The sequence below is a fragment of the Oryza brachyantha genome, chromosome 9 (assembly GCF_000231095.2).
Source record: "Oryza brachyantha chromosome 9, ObraRS2, whole genome shotgun sequence".
NCBI lineage: Eukaryota > Viridiplantae > Streptophyta > Magnoliopsida > Poales > Poaceae > Oryza > Oryza brachyantha.
This window is the reverse complement of record NC_023171.2, coordinates 15,479,586-15,499,097: the sequence shown is the minus strand read 5'-3', so window position 1 is coordinate 15,499,097 and position 19,512 is coordinate 15,479,586. Positions and strand designations below refer to the sequence as shown.

Genomic DNA, 19,512 nt, shown 5'->3' with positions numbered 1-19,512 from the left:
ATGGTTCATTTTTTTCCCTTTTAAATCCTTATGATGATTTTAATGATTTACATTATATATATAAATATATATAATGACCTCTAAGTTTGTAATTGTTCCATTCACTATAAATTGGTCTGCTGGTATATTGATTATCCTTAACTAATTATCCTAAGTATACGACTTATAATTAATATAAGTAAGGATGGGTTATCCGCTTAATTGGCCTATAAGTGGGTTGGCGGGCTGGCCCACTTACACCCCTAAACACAAGCTAGGAGATTACGTATACTTGAAGCATGTCTTGATTTTAGGGTTTTTTATCAAAATAGGAGGATTTAAATTCTAATGATTATTTTCCTAATTAAACTATTGTTTGGAAGATATGTATGGAAGGTGCCAAATTCCTTTGGATGGAATAATTGGGATGAGTGGCAACTGATTTAATTACTTTGTGAAAGGGATTGAACAGATCTGTTATCAAAATGATTAAACGGATATGGTAAAGACTGGCAAACTCTTAACTATCTGGATTGCATTTCTGTGCCTCAATTCTAACAATTCTAAGATGGACGACCTTCTTATTTCGTCGTGCTTATCGGTTTCTCCCAAAAAAAAAAAGGTAGTCCACTCTGGATTACAAACTTTGAAAGATCAGAATTAGATTCAGACTAGAAACATGATATTTAACATTATATTATTTTCATATGTGGATGTATTTTGTTAATAATATAAAAATATTATATTTGATGGTGACAGGTCAAATATATATATGCCAATCAGACTATTTGTAATTTACATTATAATATTTGATATATACCTTGAATCGAATTTTTAAGCTTGGTTGTATTTTATATGATAATAAATTTAATGATTGATATAATTTACATCGTAGCATTAGAACGAGCACATTATAGTCTAGTATATTTGTGCACTCAAAAGGCTTAAATGCTTTTCTTACCAGCTGGGAAGAAAAGGATAGTTGGGAATCCATCACAAAGAGCGATCGCAGTGTGTTTCCCAATTTTCAAGGATCTTGTTAGGTTTTCATTACAGTACAGAATAACAGGACTTATTCTATGGGACCTTCTGTGCTAGTTTCAACCTCAGTACTTTACAACGAAACCACCCAAAAAGAAGCAGCTCACGGAGGAATTTATTCCAAGAAATTAATATGGTTCCTTTCTCAAGCTTGACAGGAACTATCAACTGTTGGTGTAGACACTAGTAGTTACCGGCTAGTCTGTCTTGAATCTGTGCGCAAACTTCTCTAGGCCCTCTTTGCAGTCTTCCGCCACCCTCTTGGACTTATCCCCAACGCTGGAACCAAACGCGTAGACGCTGCACTGTGCTTCGGATGACAACTGCTTTGCCTTTAAAGCTGTAGCTGCCCCTAGATCTGTGCATCGTTGCCTTGCTTCTGCTGCTCTCTGCTTTAGGCTTGATATGAAAGATCTCACATGCTGTACTACTCTCTCCAGAGCATGGTGAGATCGGACTTTCATCTCAGCAGACATTGACTTCAGTTTCTCAAGCAAAGACCCTGCTCGATTAATTGCTTCGTCGACTTGATGCTCTTTGCCAGCATTTGCCCATGTGACTCCAGCCGATGCATCATCTTCAAGACCTCCTTCAACAACAACTTTGATTCCATGACGCTCCCATTGGTTCCGGGCTTCCTCAAGGGCCCTTGCATTCTCCCTGGCCTTCTTTGCTTCATCCTCTGCCCAAACCCTGGTTGAAGATATGCATGTCACCACTCATGACAGTATCAAAGAAGCTCTTTGAGTGCTATTAATGAGGTCATACAGTATCAAATAAATGCAGATCATGGTACATTATTTTTCTTGAATGAAAGAACAGAAGGAATCTATGGAGATACCAAAAACTTAACCAGTAGAGTCCTAGAATGTTATGCAGGATACATGAATATCTAGGTTCCCAGGAGAAACATCATACTATTGTAGTCTCCTACTCCCGCCAGTTTGACATTTGTTGTCATTTCGGACACTAGTAAGTCTTCAAAACATATCTTTGACTATGATTTTCTATTATCATATGTACAAAAAATAGATAAATGTTTATTTTTTATTAAATTACTATTAAAACTCATCTATACATGATATCCTAACTAAATTATAGAAGTTATTAATAGTTTAACCTCAATCTTGTCCAAAACAATAGGAATTATGGAGCGAGAGGGAGTACAACTCAGTGTTCCTAGAGAAAGTTCAGAATAATAATAAAAAATGGATAGAAGTTAAAACCACATAGAATCATAGATCGAGAGAATGGCATGTGAGTTAACAATAATGTAAGCTCAAGGCATATGCAAACGAATTTACTTAAGAGGAAAAATCAGGTATTACGAATTGTTACCGGGCCATTGATAAAGCCTTCCTCTCAACTTCAAGTTCATATTGAAGCTGCACAACAGCCTGTCTGTCATTCTCTATTTCCTTTTGGAGCTTGTCGATCATATTCTTCTCAAAAGAGATCTCCACCTTCTTGCTCAGTACAGTCTGCAGCTGTTCCTCTACCTCACTCCTCAATTTTGAGAGAACTTCCAATTCAGACTCAACAGAAGCTCTGCCCCTAATCAGAGAATTATTTTCTTCTACTCTTTCTTCCCTCAACTTGTCCAATTCAGCACTAGCTTCTTCAGCTAACTTTTCAAGCGCCTCTATTTTTTCTCTTTCTTTTATAAGCTCTCTCTCAAAACTAGCATTAAGATCTTTCTCAACCTGAGCAACCAGTTCACCATGTGCATTTACAGCAGCTTCAGCTATTTTCTCTGCTTCAATACGAGCAAGCTCTTCCATAACCACCTCAGCCGAATCACCAGTTGAAAGTGCTAGGGCTGCTTGTCCTTTCGTCACAGGTTTATCCGGCTGGAAGAGCCTTGTAAAACCTTTGAAAAGAACTTAGTGATTACCCCAGCTTAAAAGCAGGATATATATATATATATATATATAGAGAGAGAGAGAGAGAGAGAGGCCTACCAAATGCAAGAGCAGTAATGCTCTGGTCTCCAGCACCCAAGTCAGCCACCAAAGCAGGCCAGGCAGCTGCATTTATTTTATCAACGTCTATATATCCAGATGCTTTGTACATGGACTGCTCACAGAAAGCATTAGCATCAGCACAACCAACTGTTTTTTTTTGTATACCAAATTAAAAAGAATAAGAATATTTTCATTTCTCACATTTTTGTCCACGTCTGGTAATTGCCTTTTTTCCAAAGCCATCTTCCAACTCACGAGGTCTTGACGTGACACAGGACTACAGCAAGGATAACTTATTAATATTTTCTTTTGTGTGTGTGGGGGGGGGGGTTAAAAATCATCACCATTCTGGAGAAAACATATTATGTCTGTTGTCAACATCTTGGGGAACATTCATATCAGAACTCAAAAGCTTGCTGGAAATCAATCCAGCTTCTGCCAAGCCTGAGGATATTTTGAAAGATGTACGAATATCATTGGTTAACAAAACATGGTAAACTTCACTAAAGATGTACTACTGTGCTGAACAGTATTCTATACTCACCTTGTATAAATGGAAAATCAGAATCTTCTGGTGTGATATCATCGAACGCAAGTTCAGTCACATTCTCAATATACATTGCTGGATACACTTTAGAGGAAGTGTTCCTGTAGTCGGAAATTATGAAGTGAACCAAATTCAAAATTATAGGATACAAATTATGAAGTTCCATCGTGATGTTATTTATCCACAGAAATTATAAGCCAAAGCTTTAACTCCATGATGATACAGCACAGCAAGAGGATGGATGACATATATTAAAAATTGGCAAAAATGAGTCAACATGCTTGCTCTCAAGGCCTAAAAATTACCAAGTTAATTGAAGAAAAAGAAAAAGAACTAAATGATTGATTGTGTTGTGCAAATTACAATGGTGTAGATCAACTGAATACTATCTCCGTCCCAATATAACTGCATTTATGTATTTCTATGTCAAACGTTTGACCGTTCGTTTTATTTAAAAATTTTATAAAAAAATTTAAAGAATAGTCATACATAAAGCACTATTCATGTTTTATCATCTAATAACAATAAAAATACCAATCATAAAAAAAAATAAAACGGGCGATCAAACATGGAAAATAAACAGTGCAAAAATGCACTTATTGTGGGACGGAGGGAGTACCTATTAGAGCAAACACCCACATGTGAAATACACTTGTATAATTAAATAAATATACAAAGTTTAAACAAACATAGTTCTACTCTCAATAGACTTGAATATAGCATTGAGCAATTGTGTGCCAAATTCAACTAGTTTTTAAACAAAATGCGACTTGTTATTAAGGAACAAAAAGAAAAGGAACCATGCAGTATTTCAGTATGTGTCCAGCCTATTATTTCAAAGGTGAGCATAAAGCAAGGAAACACCTTGAAAGGCAATTGCTTGCGATCACCAACCATCGAGCGTATTCACGTCGGCTACATAAGTCACCAGCTTGAGCATCAGGTTCAATCACCTTCGAAGAGATGTTGAGTTAAAACAAATATATATAGTTATGCAAGTTCTCCATGTGCTAGAGATCTTGTAACTAGAATAGAAGCAAGACATAATGAAACATATAATATGGTACATAATTATCTGCAAAGCATATGGAGGTTAGTGAAATCCCCAAAGCCTCAAGTATCTGTTCAGAAAACAGATTCTCTGTTTTTAGAATGTTATAGGAAGGAAAAGTCTTCCCATACACTATTCACCATCCACGTCTCTAAGATCTGTGCATGAAAATGTATATAGCTCAACAAATTCATGCACATATCCCAATATGTCCCATAAAACAATTTAAGAGCATATAGGACTTGGTGGATATCCACTTAAAGGGTTTAAAATCCTCCAATTATAGAATTATCAAAACATAGAGATATAGTTCAAAGATGAAAGTTAAGCTGGTAGAAAAAAAACTCAGCCAACAGGGAAAAAACTGCCCCCATGATTTTTTGCTAAGAACGAACCTTAACCAAAGCAGGCCAGAAAGGCCACGAAACCTAGCCCCTTGATGCACAGATCCACCCCCCATGGTTTGGGCCTCAACCAGTGCTTTGAGGCCCCTGCCCTGTGCACAGGGACCCCACACCATAGGCCATTTGTTAACACGTGAAGCAAGGGGCCAGGGAGTGAACTTTTTTAAAAAACCAACTCTGAAAATTCACGCCCAAGAGCGCTGCAACCATTAGGCTACAGAATGCTTCATCAATTCAAGTGGCAATGAATGAATGCATGAAAAATACCTTTAGAACCTGTAGTGCAGCCAACGCATTTGCCTGGGCTGGGTCAACTGCCGCTGGAACCATAATCTGCCCAGTGCGCACCCGTAGAGCTGCGGAGAGCAGCATCGGGGCAGGAATTCCAGAAGAGGAGAAAGATTTGCCAGGTGTTGTAGACTCATTTAAAATGTTCTGATTTTCCAATGCATTTATTCCTTCATTTTGATAGGATGCTATAGTCCCCACATGATTTCCTAGCTTATTTGACTCTATGGACACATCATTTGAGCCAAATGAAAGCATCTCATCAGCATTTCCATATTCTGTATAATCAGGCAACCTTGACGAAGAAATGTCATTTTTCCTATGAAGGACAGGATTTTGCTCACTATCTTTCTCCTTTGCATCACATGCACCCCCAACTACAGTGTCTGAGATTCCCTGGATAGGCGTAGCATCACCTGAATCTAACATCATTGTATCGGATGTAAAGGTTTCATCCAGATGCTGGTTTTCTGGCAAAGTAATTTCATAGTCTAATGTGTCTTCTACATAAAGAGTTCCCTCAGAGGGATCTACACCATAAAGTTTGTCAGATGAGTCATAAGCAACACCGGTGGGCTCAGCAGAGTTTGACGAAGGAGACACCAGGCTTTCAGCCCCATCAGAAGCAACTAGATCGTCCTCTTGACCTGCACCCTCATTAGGAACATATCTGTCATGAGGAACTTGCTCAGTGCTTTGCAAGGGATGCTGTGTCTCATGTTTAGTTGATCCCTTCGAAATCCCATTTACTTGAGCAGGCAGCGAGTAAGTGCAACTATATGCTTCATCGTCCAAGCTTTGTTCATCACTTGGTAATAAAACTTGAGCATCTTTGAGACAATCCTCTTTACAGGTGTTATCATTATCACTGGAGTAAGGTGCCTTCTCAATCTTTGTAGACAAGGTTTCCATTTGTCTCCTAGGTCCTGAATGGAAATGAAACCAAAAGTATGTCGATTTCATCATGCATAAGTTGATACAGCTACTAAGTGTAAGGTGGAAAGGTAATCACATAGGAAAGGAGTATGTATGTGTAGAGTATAGGTACCGTTTGCGCCATTGCTTCTCAGAGAAATTGCAGCGAAGGTGACCCCGGCAACAAAGAAGAGTCCAGCAAGTCCAGGTCCTAGAAGCCCTGAGAAGGAACTACCATCCGAGTGTCATTAGTTAATTCTCCAAAAGGTCGAAAAGAAGATTTTTTTTCTTTACATGCTGCAGACGGCGAATTCCTTGTACTTGACGCGCTTCTAATCCATAGATTTCTTTGTAAAAGTGGAAGATTCAAGCAGACAGGCTGTGGTTGAGTTGATTAAGAGCAAGAAAAGGTCCTCACCTCGAAATGGCCCTGGGGCCTTGTCTTGCTCGTCCTGTTCATCCCCATCTGACCAGCCAGCAAAGGCGTCTGGCGAGGGGGAGGAGGAGGAGGAATCGGCTCGGAGGGGGCGGAGGCGGAGGCGGAGGCGGAGGCTTGCTGGAGAGGGGAGTAGGGCGGGCCGGAGGACTCGATGGAGCTGAAGGCAGCACGCGGGGGCCGGGGAGGAGACGAGGCTGGTGATGGCGGGCGGCATGGCTCGGGCTGGCTTGGCACCTGCAGTCGATCCGTAGTTGCAAGGATTCATTCGAGCTCTCGGGGTAGGGAGGGGAGCACCCACTTCAGGAGGAAGAAGGCGATGGATAGATGAGATTTATTTGTGTTTTTATTTATTATTGTTATTATTATGGAGCAGTATCACGCACACGCTTTTAAACTGTTAAACGGTGTATTTTTTAAAGATTTTTTATAAAAATTGTTTTAAAAATCCTATTAATCTATGAAACAAGGTATTTTTATATTTGGAAGAATCGTTTTTTTGTTTCACCTCAAATTAGAATTACCTTTTGATCATTTAGACTGGATTTTGCTAATTTTTCAGGAATCGAGGACAAAAGGGCCTGGGTAACCGACATGGAAAATATTATTAGTATATGATTATTTAATTATTAATTATAAAAATAAAAAATAGATTGATATTATTTTTAAAGCAACTTTCCGATAAAAAATCATAAAAAAATAGAAAGTGTGTGCATAGAAAACGTAGGAATCTGATTACTTATCCCACCAAATAAATTTGACTCGACAAATAATGAAATAAGTAGTGACCAACAATTAAAGAGCCTAATTTAGAGAGGCTGATGGAGAGCCCAATTTGGAAAGTGCTCCTCTTTGCCCAGCCGTAAGCCGCCGTGGTAGCTAGATTCTGTGGCAATGCAAGCAACCAAAAAGGGGTCGTCTGCCTCCCTGGGTGCGAACCACCCTCCGTGCAGGTAACCTGTTCCCCTCCCCGCCCACGGGTCTGGAGGCAGAATTACGATTTGTTTTTGAGAAATAATATTATTTTAATCAAAAATCGTAAGATTAAAAATCATCTGTGAAAAATCACAATTTTAACGCTCGGTCGAATCGTGGGTGTTTGATCGGACCCTGTCGAACTGCTGCTGTTCGACAGGGGACCCTATAGAACACCCACCGTTCGATACGACCCACCACCTGAGCCTGAGGGGCTTGTCGAACTGCTGAAGGTTGACATGCCCCGCACTTTGACAAGCTCCTTTGAGGACCCAGGCCTCTATCCAGGGCCTGCTAATCTGCCCCTATTAGATAAAATTGTGATTTTTCATGGATGGTCTCTAATCTTGGGATTTTTTATTAAAATAATATTATTTCTAAAAAAATCCTGAATCACGGTGTCCTTAACGGAAACGGTATCCTCTAACTTAGTGGGTGTTTGTTTCTAGAGGCTAAACTTTAGCTTTAGTCACATTGGATATTTAAACACTTATTAGAAGTAGTAAACATAGACTATTTATAAAACTTATCTATAATCTTGGATTAATTCGCGAGACGAATCTAATGAGCCCAATTAATATTTGCTAATTATGGATTAATTAGGCTCAAAAAATTTTCTCAGATTAGCTCTCATTTATGAAATTAGTATTTTTATTAATACATATTTACTATTTGTCCAAACAGATGTGGAGCTAAGAGTTACAAAATTTGAACAGCCCCTTTACCCCCTCTGACTAACCTAAAGTCAGATGACCCCCGGTCCCTCGCGAGCATTCCCGTCCCTGCCCTGTCGGCCGTCGTCATACTTCGTCGTCCCTAAGCCATCGGCGGCGGCGGCCGTCCTTGCGCCGGTCTGCACAGCTACGCCTCCTACGTCGCCGGCCTTCGCGCGCCTGCGGGCTGAGGCTGCTTCGCTTCCGTTTCCCCTCACCGCCTCCGGCAGCCACCTCTCTCGAGTCTCTACTACCGAGCCGCCGCGACAACCAAAACCCAAAACCTAAAATCTCCCAACTCCCAACCACCCGCCGCTCCTGCTCCTGGTTCTTGCTCGGCTCACATGGGGAAGGGGAAGAGGCCGCCGAGGAAGACCAACCAGCGCTCGTCTAAGCGTACCGACAAGCTGCCGCTCATGCCCGCCTCCTCCGACGACGACGAGATCGACGCCTGTAAGACACGACGCCCTCCTTCCTCTTTCACCTCCAGTACGTTTTGCTTTTCAAGCTAGTATTTCTTACGGCTTTGTCTACCGTTTCAGTCCACAAGCAGCGGGACATGATCCCCCTCGATCTCGACAATGGTCGGTGCTGCGCTTCTCGTATCATGTTTTCCCTTGCCTGCGGATTGATAGATAATTTTCGTTACCTTTTTACTGGATGAATTTCAGCTAGAGAGTCTGAAGATGATGACCTCGAACACCCTGTCTTCGATCTTGAGGTAATATCTATGCTCCTTTCCTTCACTTGCCCTCCTCTTCTTTCAGAGTTACTCCTATTATCAGGGTATTATTGCCTGCTTGATGGCCTAATAATAAACACATAACATAACACTAGGGTTGTGAGCGTGCTGGCCTTTTTCTTTTTTTTTTTACCAACGACCATTATTTGTCTACTACCCTTTAACTAGCTGATTATCCTAGTACCAGGATGTGGGTGCATTGTCAATCATGATATTGCTGAATACGATTATAGCAGGCATTATAGCAAGAGTGAGTTCTAACTTACCACCCTCCGCAGCTATCATCCTGTTCCAGAAATCAGCCTTCAACTATGCAACACCTTTTACACCTTTAAAATACCCCAAGGGCAACCAAACCCTGTTTTTAACATTTTTTTCAAAAACTCATCTTAGTTCTCACTGATATTGCACCAAATTAATAGAAAGTGTTAAGAATAGTTGCCATTTTAGTCAACCACATATATTAGCTAAGATTAGTTGCCATTTTAGTCAAACACATATATTAGCAGGATGTCAAACCATTAAAACCAGTTTTGTTTGTGGGAGATATTTTAACTGGTTGAGCGTTGATCTCTAGGCCTGAGCTATAGTTGAGGCAATAAATTTGACTTCATTCTTGCGATGATGCATTTGAAACCATATTTACAGCCATTTTGTTATCCTCTATGATGTACGCTAACTTTATTTGCTGAAGTCAGAACAGTATAGCTTGTAATATGTTGAATACTCCAAGAAAATCATTTTTTAAATAATCTTAGAGTGAGTAGTTGTAAGTTCTTTTTTTGCAGTACTGTATGATACTACAACAGTGTCTCCCAGTGATGATGCTACCATGATCACACAACTAATATGAGTAGGTTATACATATATCAGACATCTATCCCAGTTAAACAATTAATCATGATCTTGTTTTATAATCTTCCCAATCTTCTATCTTTTATATTATAAATAGAAATAATCTAAGAAAAAGGAAAAAAAATATTAACCGTTGGATCATAGTGGGTCTAGATTATAACGGTATAGATTGATCGATATAGTTGTGTAAAAAATACAATTATAGAAATGGAATCCAAAGACTTGTATGTGAAATCCAAACCTTGTAAAGTAGAAGTTAAGAGTTTTATATGAAATGCAAACCTATATAAATATAATCCAAGAATTGTATATGCAATCCAAACCTTATAGATATAAGCTAAGAGTTTTATATGAAATCCAAATATATTTCTGCATAGTGGTATCTATAGAAATAAAATTTCAGAGTTGTATAATAATTCTTAACTCTACGTGAGTTATCTAGCTCCACAGATAACTATGTCGGACAATTCCCTAGTTTCACATGTTTGTACCATTATTTTCCTGCATTTATGGTGAGCCGGGCTGCATGGAATGGCAATGCAAAGATCATGATCAACGTTGATTATTTGCGGTCTTCTCTTTAGTTAGCAGTCTCTTTTCATTATGTAGTTAACTATCTATAGTCAGTCTGTCTTCTATCTGTTTGTCACTGTTTGTCATCTTAAATTTTCTTTCTAGGGTATTTCTGAGAATGAGACTGACGACAGCACAGAAGATGAAGATGGCAACATGGGCAAAGCTGCTTATGATGAATGAGATGACAAATTTATCGCAAAATGTAAGTTCAACAACTATGTTAGCATTTTTTTTTTTGTAGCCATATGTCATCCTTATATTCAGTTTGCAATATTTCTTTGACATCAATAGTTCAATTCTGAAGTTAATGAATTGGCTGAAGTGAACTATGATAGTTATGTAAGTGTTGCCTGTGGACTAACCATTGCGCTAAATTTTTTAATGGGGATACTGTTGCCCATTTATTTGGATGTGACTGTATTTCTAATTTGAAGATTGTTTATGGTAGTAAAAAAAGCAGAGAGGGCAGTGAAACAAATTGCTGGAGGTTATGACAGCCTGGATGATCACATGGACAAAAATTCCTGGGGTAGAGGAAAAAACGCATATTATGATGCTGGTGAACATTCTGGTGATGATGAGGACTATGAAGAGACAAAGAGGATCCAGAAAGAGGAGGAGAGCAAACTATCAGTGCAAGATTTTGGATTAGAAGATGATGAGAGTGATGAAGAGGATAAACCCATGAAGGTGATGCACTTTTTGCTTGTGTTGTTACATTTTACTTGACGGTCACTAACTAGTTGTAATATATAAATAAGTTATCATTTTACTAATATTATGGTAGCACATCTTTTGATGATCATTGAATATGATGTTTGTAGATAACACTTTGATTATATTTTTGCTCCATGTTAACTCTTAGGCACCCAATCATCAAGTCAAAGTTCGTGATGGCAAACCTTCTTTTGAAACCTATGTGAAAATGAAAGATGAGTTTGCTATCTTGGCAAGAGATGGAAAAATGGTTGTGCTAGACAGGTCTGCTTTTATTTTACAAATACAATATTTTTTTTCCTATTTCCTTCTCAAAGCCCATGCTTGAATTCTGTATGTTCATAACAATCAGTGAGCAAAGAAACTTCTTATCACTTACATGTGGGTCCTGGACCATGTGTCACTGACATTGGATGGTATTTCTATGCAGATGTTTTTTATGCTCTTACCCCAATATTTGGTTTCTTACTTTGAATCAATCTGGTGTCGTTAACCTTGATGAGCAAGTAAACATTTAAATCTGCAGTATCCAAATTCAGTACCGTTAGGAGTGATTATTTTTTATTTGTCTCGGTTTTGATCCGTGATGATACCCATATATGTATATTGAATTTAATGCAGTTCTGCTCCTGAACTGGTTCGATTATTGTCCGAGTTAAAAGACGCTCATGAAGAACTAATGGTGATAGGACTAGTCACTAATGAGGTAGTTTGTTTCTGTGCTAACTAATTAATTAACATGCTTGTATATGATTCCTGCAGTTTTTGTTGTGTTGCTGTTAGTTGTGTTTACAATTAAAGACAAGTAATCTTTTTCTGCTTGGTGAGACCATTTGTGCAATTTGCCACATTTGCCTCCAACTTCTGCCTCAGGTTTACCAGTCACGGTTTCCTTTTGTTCTACATATTGTCTTCCCATTAGAATTTGGAATTAGCATAACGATGGTGGACATGTATCTTGTATATGTCATACCCTTTATTTAAATTAGCTTGTCTCATGTCTCATCGCTCTTGCATTTGATACCTCACACTATGTATCATGGCATGAACATCTTCTGCCGGTCAAGTGATGTGATCATATTCTTTTTAGCTTTATAGAAACTCATTTATAGGATTGGGAAGATGAAATGTCAGTATGTATAATACAGTGCTACAACTCACAATATTCTAAAATGTTATATGCCTCTCTGTAGCAGATTTGTGTGCCATATTGAACTCATGCTACATTGCTGCTAAGATATATTCCTCTGCATGATGTGGTTCATGCTTACTGTCTATAAATCCCTTTAGTCCTATAGGGTTTAATGATCTAGTTTGCGGTATTCGGATGCAGATAATTACATTTTCAACCTTCGTGCAACTGATGTGGTTAGCTATTCAGTGAAAAAAAATTGTGCATACGTGTAACATGCCCGTGCATTGCAGTGGCCCATACGACTGTGGGGGGAGGGGGTGGGCTGCATGCGCTCGCAAGGGAAAGGGGAGCGGTTTTTTAGAGAACCACTTGTTTTTTTTTCTGGTTTTTTCGGGGAGTTGGTGATAGTAGTGCCAAAGTCCTCCATCCCACCAATGAAGTATTGGGATTCTTCTCAAGAAAATCCTATCCAGAAGCACCATTTAATTATACTTTGAATTGTATAAAGAATCATTTATAGCCACTTGTTCCTTTAATCAGTTCAGTCATATCTTGGATGTGCCAGACAAGATGATTTCTTTGGGCAAGGAAAATATATCTAGCAATTTACTACTACAAGTTAAAGTAAAAAATAGGACTGGTGCTACTTTATATACTTATAATATGGCGATTAAAATATTCTGGTGACTCATGATAATAATTCAGGGTGTGGAACCTGCTGCATCGACAAAGAATGACCACTCTATAAGGATCACCATGAAATTGCCAAAAGAAAGGTCAAGGTTGAACTGTGAACAATATTTCAAATATTTTTTAGCATTTATTTTGAAAACAATGTAGATACATAAAAGCTGAATAAGTACTAAAATTTTAGGACGGGCATATTGGTTCTCAAAGCCTTGAAATGTTGAAGATAAGAGCAACCCTTGAAGAGAGGTTAAAAGAGAAGGGGCTCTATGATTTGACGCCGTTGAAGCCTGAGAAGGTTTCAAACACCAAGAGAACTCCTAATAGGTGAGCTAGTTGTGCCATCAGTTGTACATATTTCCATGGTTTTTACAATGTGTTCTGTGGATATTCAGAAGAAACATGCAAACATTGGATGATTTTGACGATGAAGTGCTGAGAAATAGCCATGTAATGACTCCTAGTAAGGTCCTGGTAGCTGCAGCAAAATCCAATAAAAACAGGGTATGCATGTATAACTATTGTTATGATTTTTCCATTTTATTAGACTAGCTTCTTCTTTATTTCTACAATTCTTAAATCTTGTGATAATATGTAAGCTGGAGATGTTTAAAGTTGTGCTTGGTTCACCAAAGTCTTTTCTTGAGATGATTGAAATGCAGATCTAGCTTCAAAACCATAGGAACAAAAGTATTTATGGCAAGCATTCTTGTATACTCTATAATATTGATGTATAAGTAATTCACAGCATTAGACTAGAATATCCTATTTCAATCAAATTACCTAAAATCTATACTTTTGTAAATCTACCCTATAGTGCACCAACTGATTTTACTCATTCCATGTCATATGTTTTTGATTAGAAACAAAGGCAAACTGTTAGGGTCGGCATTGCCTATAGGCGCCGGCCCAAAGATAGGCCAACTAGCCTTGTCGTGCTTTTGGTTTGTTAGGATTGTTCTCTTTTATATCTCTAATTAGTTAGCATATCAGATTATGTTATTTAGATGTCGGACAGGATCAGGAATAAATTAGGCAATTATTCATCTAATCCTCATTTACCTTCTACTCTGTCTCCTCCCCGTGCTTCTTCCTCCTCGCCACTGTTTCTCCTCGCCACCACAGGATGGATAGGGCAGAGGCTTCCCAAGCCTCGCCCTCTTGTTTAGCACTCGTACTATCTACGTCCGCAAGCCGGCGCCCATAACAACTTAGTATCAGACCACATGGCTTAAGAAGAGATGACAAGCAGCAAGCAGGCAATGCTAGAACCTAATGAAGAGTTGGCTCGCTTACAAGAGACCATGGCCGATGTACTGGCCGAAATCTCGCCGCTCGCCTCCAAGAGCGATATGGCCGATCTCAACCGCACGGTGTAGCGGCAACCTCACGTGTCACCACCTTGGAGCAGCTGCAGGCTGACACATCATCCGTAGCACCAGGCACCGCTCCACGTTTTGGAGGCGGACCTTTGACATTTGGATCAATGCCAACACAAGACATAGGAGGGACGGCTGGAGTTCCTCGCTTTTATAAATTGGAATTCCCTAAATTTGATGGCACCGGTGATCCACTCAATTAGATGAATCACTGTGAGCAACTCCAGCAACTCCCAGAGCTTCTCGCCGAGTTCGACGGCATCATCACGCCACCATCCAACCTTCCACCATCGCGCAACATCAACCACCGGATTCACCTCAAACCCGACGCAACACCGGCCGCGGTCCGACCTTACCGATATCTGCAACTTCAGGAGGATGAGCTGGAAAAGCAGTGGCACAGAGATGATTACCCAGGGCATCATCCAGTACGTCCGCTTTCTTGTTGTCAGTATTGCTGGTCAAGAAGCCTGACAGCAGTTGGTGGTTCTGCGTCGACTACCGTGCACTCAATGTGGTCACTGCCAAGGATAATTCCCTATCCTGGTCATGGATGAGCTTTTGGATGAGTTGCGCGGTGCCCGTTTCTTTTCGAAGCTTGACTTGCATTCCGACTATCATCAAGTATGGATGCATGAAGACGATATCCACAAGACGACATTCTGCACACACCAGGGCCACTTTGAATTCATGGTTATGCCCTTCGGCTTAACGAACGCTCCAACGACCTTCCAAGCACTCATGAACAACATCCTCGACATGTTTGATGCCCTTCGCTAAGAAACGCGCACTGACAAGGACCTTGCCAAGATAGTCGACCAAATCATCGCCAGCACCCTTGGACAGCCATGGAGTCTGCAGGATTGCCTCGTTCTATGGGATGGTCGCATATACGTCTCACAAACTTCGCCAACATTGCCGACACTGCTCACACATGCTCATGAGGGTCACGAAGGCATTGAAAGAACCTTGCATCGACTACGGGCGGATTTCTTCGTCCCTCATGGCAAGCACACTGTCCAGGAGTTCGTTCGCCACATGCGTCGTTTGCCAGTGGAATAAGACAGAACACATCTCCATCCTGGTGGTCTTCTTCAGTCTCTGCCAGGACCTACTCAAATTTGGGAAGATATCACAATGGACTTCATTGAGGGCCTCCTGCGAATTCACGGCAAATCAATTATCCTCACCGTCATCAACCGACTGTCCAAGTATGCCCACTTCATTCCCTTGGGGCACTTGTATACGGCCACAACCGTGCCTCACACATTCTTTAATGACATTGTTCGCCTCCATGGCATTCCCAGTTCAATCGTCAGTGACCGAGACCCAGTTTTCACCGGCATGTTTTGGTCAAAGTTGTTCGAGCTCACAAACGTTAAGCTCAACCTTAGCTCAGGCTTTCACCCGCAAAGCGATGGACAGTCCGAGGCAGCTAATCGGGTTATTGGGATGTATCTTCGCTGTCTTTCGGGCGATAGGCCACGCCATTGGCTGCGATGGCTACCCTGGGCTGAATATTGTTTCAATACGGCGTATCAATCTTCCCTGCGTACCACGTCATTCCAGGTTGTGTATGGCCGACCACCGTCGTCTTTACGGGCTTATGAGCGAGGCTTGACCCATGTCCGTGCCGTTGACTAGGCTCTCATGGACAGGGATAAATTTCTCGGCGAGATCCGTGAACGACTTTTGCAGGCACAAGATTATTCTAAGTTGTTTTATGATGACAAGCATCGTGATGTAAGTTTTCAAGCTGGCGAATGGGTATGGGTGCGTCTCCTTCACCATCAAGTGGCCTCTTGGGCCATATCAAGTGGTTGATTGTATCGGCAATGTGGTATATCAGCTTCTGCTTTCGGCTGGCGCCATGATCCACGACATTTTCCATGTGGGTCTCCTTAAACCATACCATGGGGTTGCTCTGGCACAACTTCTAGCACGACCATTGCTCACCAATGGTCGGGTGTAACGGACTCGGGCGGTGGCGGTTCGTGTTCGGTTGGCATGCGGTGGGAAAATATGCCAGCTGCTGAAGCTACTAATGTGGAGGATTTCTGCCAGCACTATCCTACATTCAAGCTCGAGGACGAGTTGTTTCCGAAGGATGGGAGAGATGTTAGGGTCGGCATTGTCTATAGGCATCGACCCAAAGATAGGCCAGCTGGCCTTGTCGTAGAGCAATAAGACTATCTCTAAATTAATTAGATTAGCTTTTGGTTTGTTAGGATTTGTTAGTTCTCTTATATATCTCTAATTAGTTAGCAGATTAGATTGTGTAAGCCTATTTAGAGGTCGGACAAGATCAGGAATAAATCAGGCAATTATTCATCTAATCCTCATCTACCTTCTATTTTGTCTCCTCCCCATGCTTCTTCCTCCTCGCCACCACGGGACGGACAGGGCAGAGGCTTTCCAAGCCTCGCCGTCCTGTTTAGCACTCGTACTATCTGCGTTCACAAGCCAACGTGCATAACACAAACACTTTCTATATATTAGAGACTTGATAAAAAGATAAATATATAGAATTTTCAATCATAAAGTTTTTATAAATATGCAATGGATATATTTAGAATCAAAGTTCAACCACAACATTGGTGCAACATGCAACGATACTAAGACAATGCCGTTAGAACACCGGCAACGATACTAAGACAATGAAGTTCATGTTTAACACCATGCCATGGTTGCGCTAATAATAAGATCGATCAAGACTTTAGACCACTTTGGTTGGACGTCCAAATAGTGAAATCACTAACAATAACATTAGAGATAAAGCTCTGGTAATTAGAAATGAGTATTTGGGGTTCTAGAAATATTTCGTTCGCACCATTTTTTCATGTGAATAAGTAAATTCCTTGATCCGTCAAATGATGCATCACTGCAGATATTTCTTGAATCATTGAAAGATATATGCGTCTCTTGATAATATCGAGGGAAACACGACCAATGGAAACATCATTAGTAATTTCACTTCGTTAAAAATTGTTATTTTTTTACAACTGAAAGTACTCGTGCGATAAATATTTGTTAGGTATTATATGATCACTTAATATTTAATTTAAATATATTTCTATGTAATGTAAGAAGCCAATGGAATTTGTTTTTAAACTCGTAAAAAATACTTTGAATTACGTGCTATTTAAGAATTAAATATTTGTTTTGTTCATTTGATATTTACAAACATAAACACATTTTCATTTATTATAAGAAGATACAAAGTTGTATCTGCAAAAACATGTTTATATAAAGTAGCTTTCATTAAATTTAGCTTTATAGAGTTTAAATTTTGTGTTAATATTAGATAATGTAAATTAGTGTGAATTTGATCTTGTAGTGATTCTAAAATTAGTGTATCAATTTGTTGTTACAATGTTTCTGAAATTAGTGTATAAACTTGACCTTGCAAGTTCTGGAATTGCTGTCCAAACATGAAAAGTTGTAATTGCAATGTGTGACAACCTATAATTAGTTATGCAAAGCTACAACAGTCAGTATTAGCTGGTGATTCGCTGCTAATTTGTCAGGGTTTTTCTAAATAATAATCAGATAAACAAATGCTTGATAGGCAAACAATTTCGATTTTTTTGGTTTATATGATTGCATTTGAAAGAATTTATGATATCTTATTTGTGTTACTAAATTGAGTCGTAGCGTTAGCACAAGTATATTACCAGCTTGATGTTAGTTTTTGGTCTCTACCATGTCGTTCAAAATGCAAAAACTTCTGCAAAATACTTGGTAATAACTAGTCCCATAGTTCACACAACCTGAGATGAATTTTCTGGAGATACTATATTTGGTATACTTGGATCTGAACTCTCAGAGTTTGCTAAACTTATAACCTTGATGTAGAATCCTTCCTTTTTCTTTTGAAATATCACCAGAAATATAACTGGGTTTTAGGTTCTTTAGACTGCCGTGATATTTCTTTATCAGCCCTGGTGTCTTGTTCCCACTACCATGCTCTTGCACACAAGATTTCATTAATCATTTTAGCATGTGCCTCTTCTTTGTTATGCCAGTTTTCAAATGCCCTTGTATGTTATTTGGGGTAATGGCGGTTGCAACAGGTGCTTACTCTTTTCTGTTTTTTACTTGTTACCTTTTGAAGTTTGTTTCTAGTGATGACGAGCTTCCAAAGCAAGATGATATTGGTGAAAGACGACGAAAGCATGAACTGCGTGTTCTTGCAAGGGTAGGAGCAACGCTTGAAGACGATGACTTGCCAGATGAAGATGACCATACTGAAGGGAAACTTAACCAACTCGGTGAAGATGACATTGATGATGGCATTGGACCATCAGAGTCTGAAGACGAATTTTATAAGGATGTTAAAAGGCAGAGGACTGAAAAAATATTGATTAAAGAACAGAAGTACCCACAGTAAGGCCGCGTTCGGCTCTCCCCTTCCTAACACCAGATTCCTTTTTTTCGCGTGCATGCTTTCCGAACTGCTAACGGTAATTTTTTTACGAAAATTTTCTATAGGAAAGTTGCTTTTTTTAAAAAATATTAATCTATTTTATATTTTTTATAATTAATTAATCATGTATTAATCTATTACTACGTTTTCCGCGCGAGATAACTAACCCCATGCCACTCATGCTGAATGTGGCCTAAGTTATATTGATAAAGTATGATGGGTGTTTCTTTAGAAATGTCATGTAAGTACTAATTTCCTGTATTACAGAAACCCCAATGTTCAACAACTGGAGGAAGAAACTGGAGATGGCAAGAGGAAGATCTCATACCAGGTAAGTGTTTTGTTCACCCAGTTGTAATTTTAAAATTTCTGATATGTATGCCTAAACAAATGTAAAATCTTGCAGATGGAAAAAAAACCGAGGGTTGACTCGTTCTAGAAATAAGAAGCTTAAGAATCCACGGAAGAAATATAGGGTAAGTAGCATAGCATCCTATAACACAGTGGAAATAATCATTGAGAAATGAGAATGAATGCACTGACATGTTTGTGAGTGTTCAGGTTAAGCATCAAACAAAGCTTGTTAAGCGAGGAGGTCAAGTGCGTGGCGTGAAGAAACCCTCGGGACCATACGGAGGTGAAATGTCCAAATGTGAGCCGTAGTGTTAGGTTCAAGGGCTGA

General features: G+C 39.6%; 1 protein-coding gene and 1 pseudogene across 1 annotated transcript; one reads left to right on the top strand and one right to left on the bottom strand.

The window, feature by feature from the left end:
• Positions 1-1,217: 1,217 nt before the first annotated feature.
• On the bottom strand, positions 1,218-6,929 carry LOC102712932. The gene is made up of 10 exons (XM_006660953.3): positions 6,608-6,929; positions 6,323-6,409; positions 5,254-6,200; positions 4,396-4,484; positions 3,529-3,632; positions 3,329-3,428; positions 3,186-3,261; positions 2,982-3,096; positions 2,359-2,890; positions 1,218-1,713 (listed from the first exon to the last, which is right to left on the bottom strand). The coding sequence occupies exons 1-10, from the start codon at positions 6,891-6,893 to the stop codon at positions 1,218-1,220; spliced, it is 2,832 nt and encodes a 943-aa protein (XP_006661016.3). The 5' UTR covers positions 6,894-6,929.
• Positions 6,930-8,372: 1,443 nt separating this feature from the next.
• Positions 8,373-19,512, top strand: LOC102699533 (annotated as a pseudogene).

What these genes read in the sequence shown, in the direction of transcription:
- LOC102712932 (XM_006660953.3), bottom strand. Translation starts at nt 6,893, where the DNA reads ATGAATCCTTGCAACTACGGATCGACTGCAGGTGCCAAGCCAGCCCGA. An exon ending in GAGAAGCAATGGCGCAAACG is followed by an intron (nt 6,201 to 6,322) that starts GTACCTATACTC and finishes ATTTCCATTCAG; the next exon opens with GACCTAGGAGACAAATGGAA. An exon ending in AATATGTTTTCTCCAGAATG is followed by an intron (nt 3,262 to 3,328) that starts GTGATGATTTTT and finishes TCCTTGCTGTAG; the next exon opens with TCCTGTGTCACGTCAAGACC.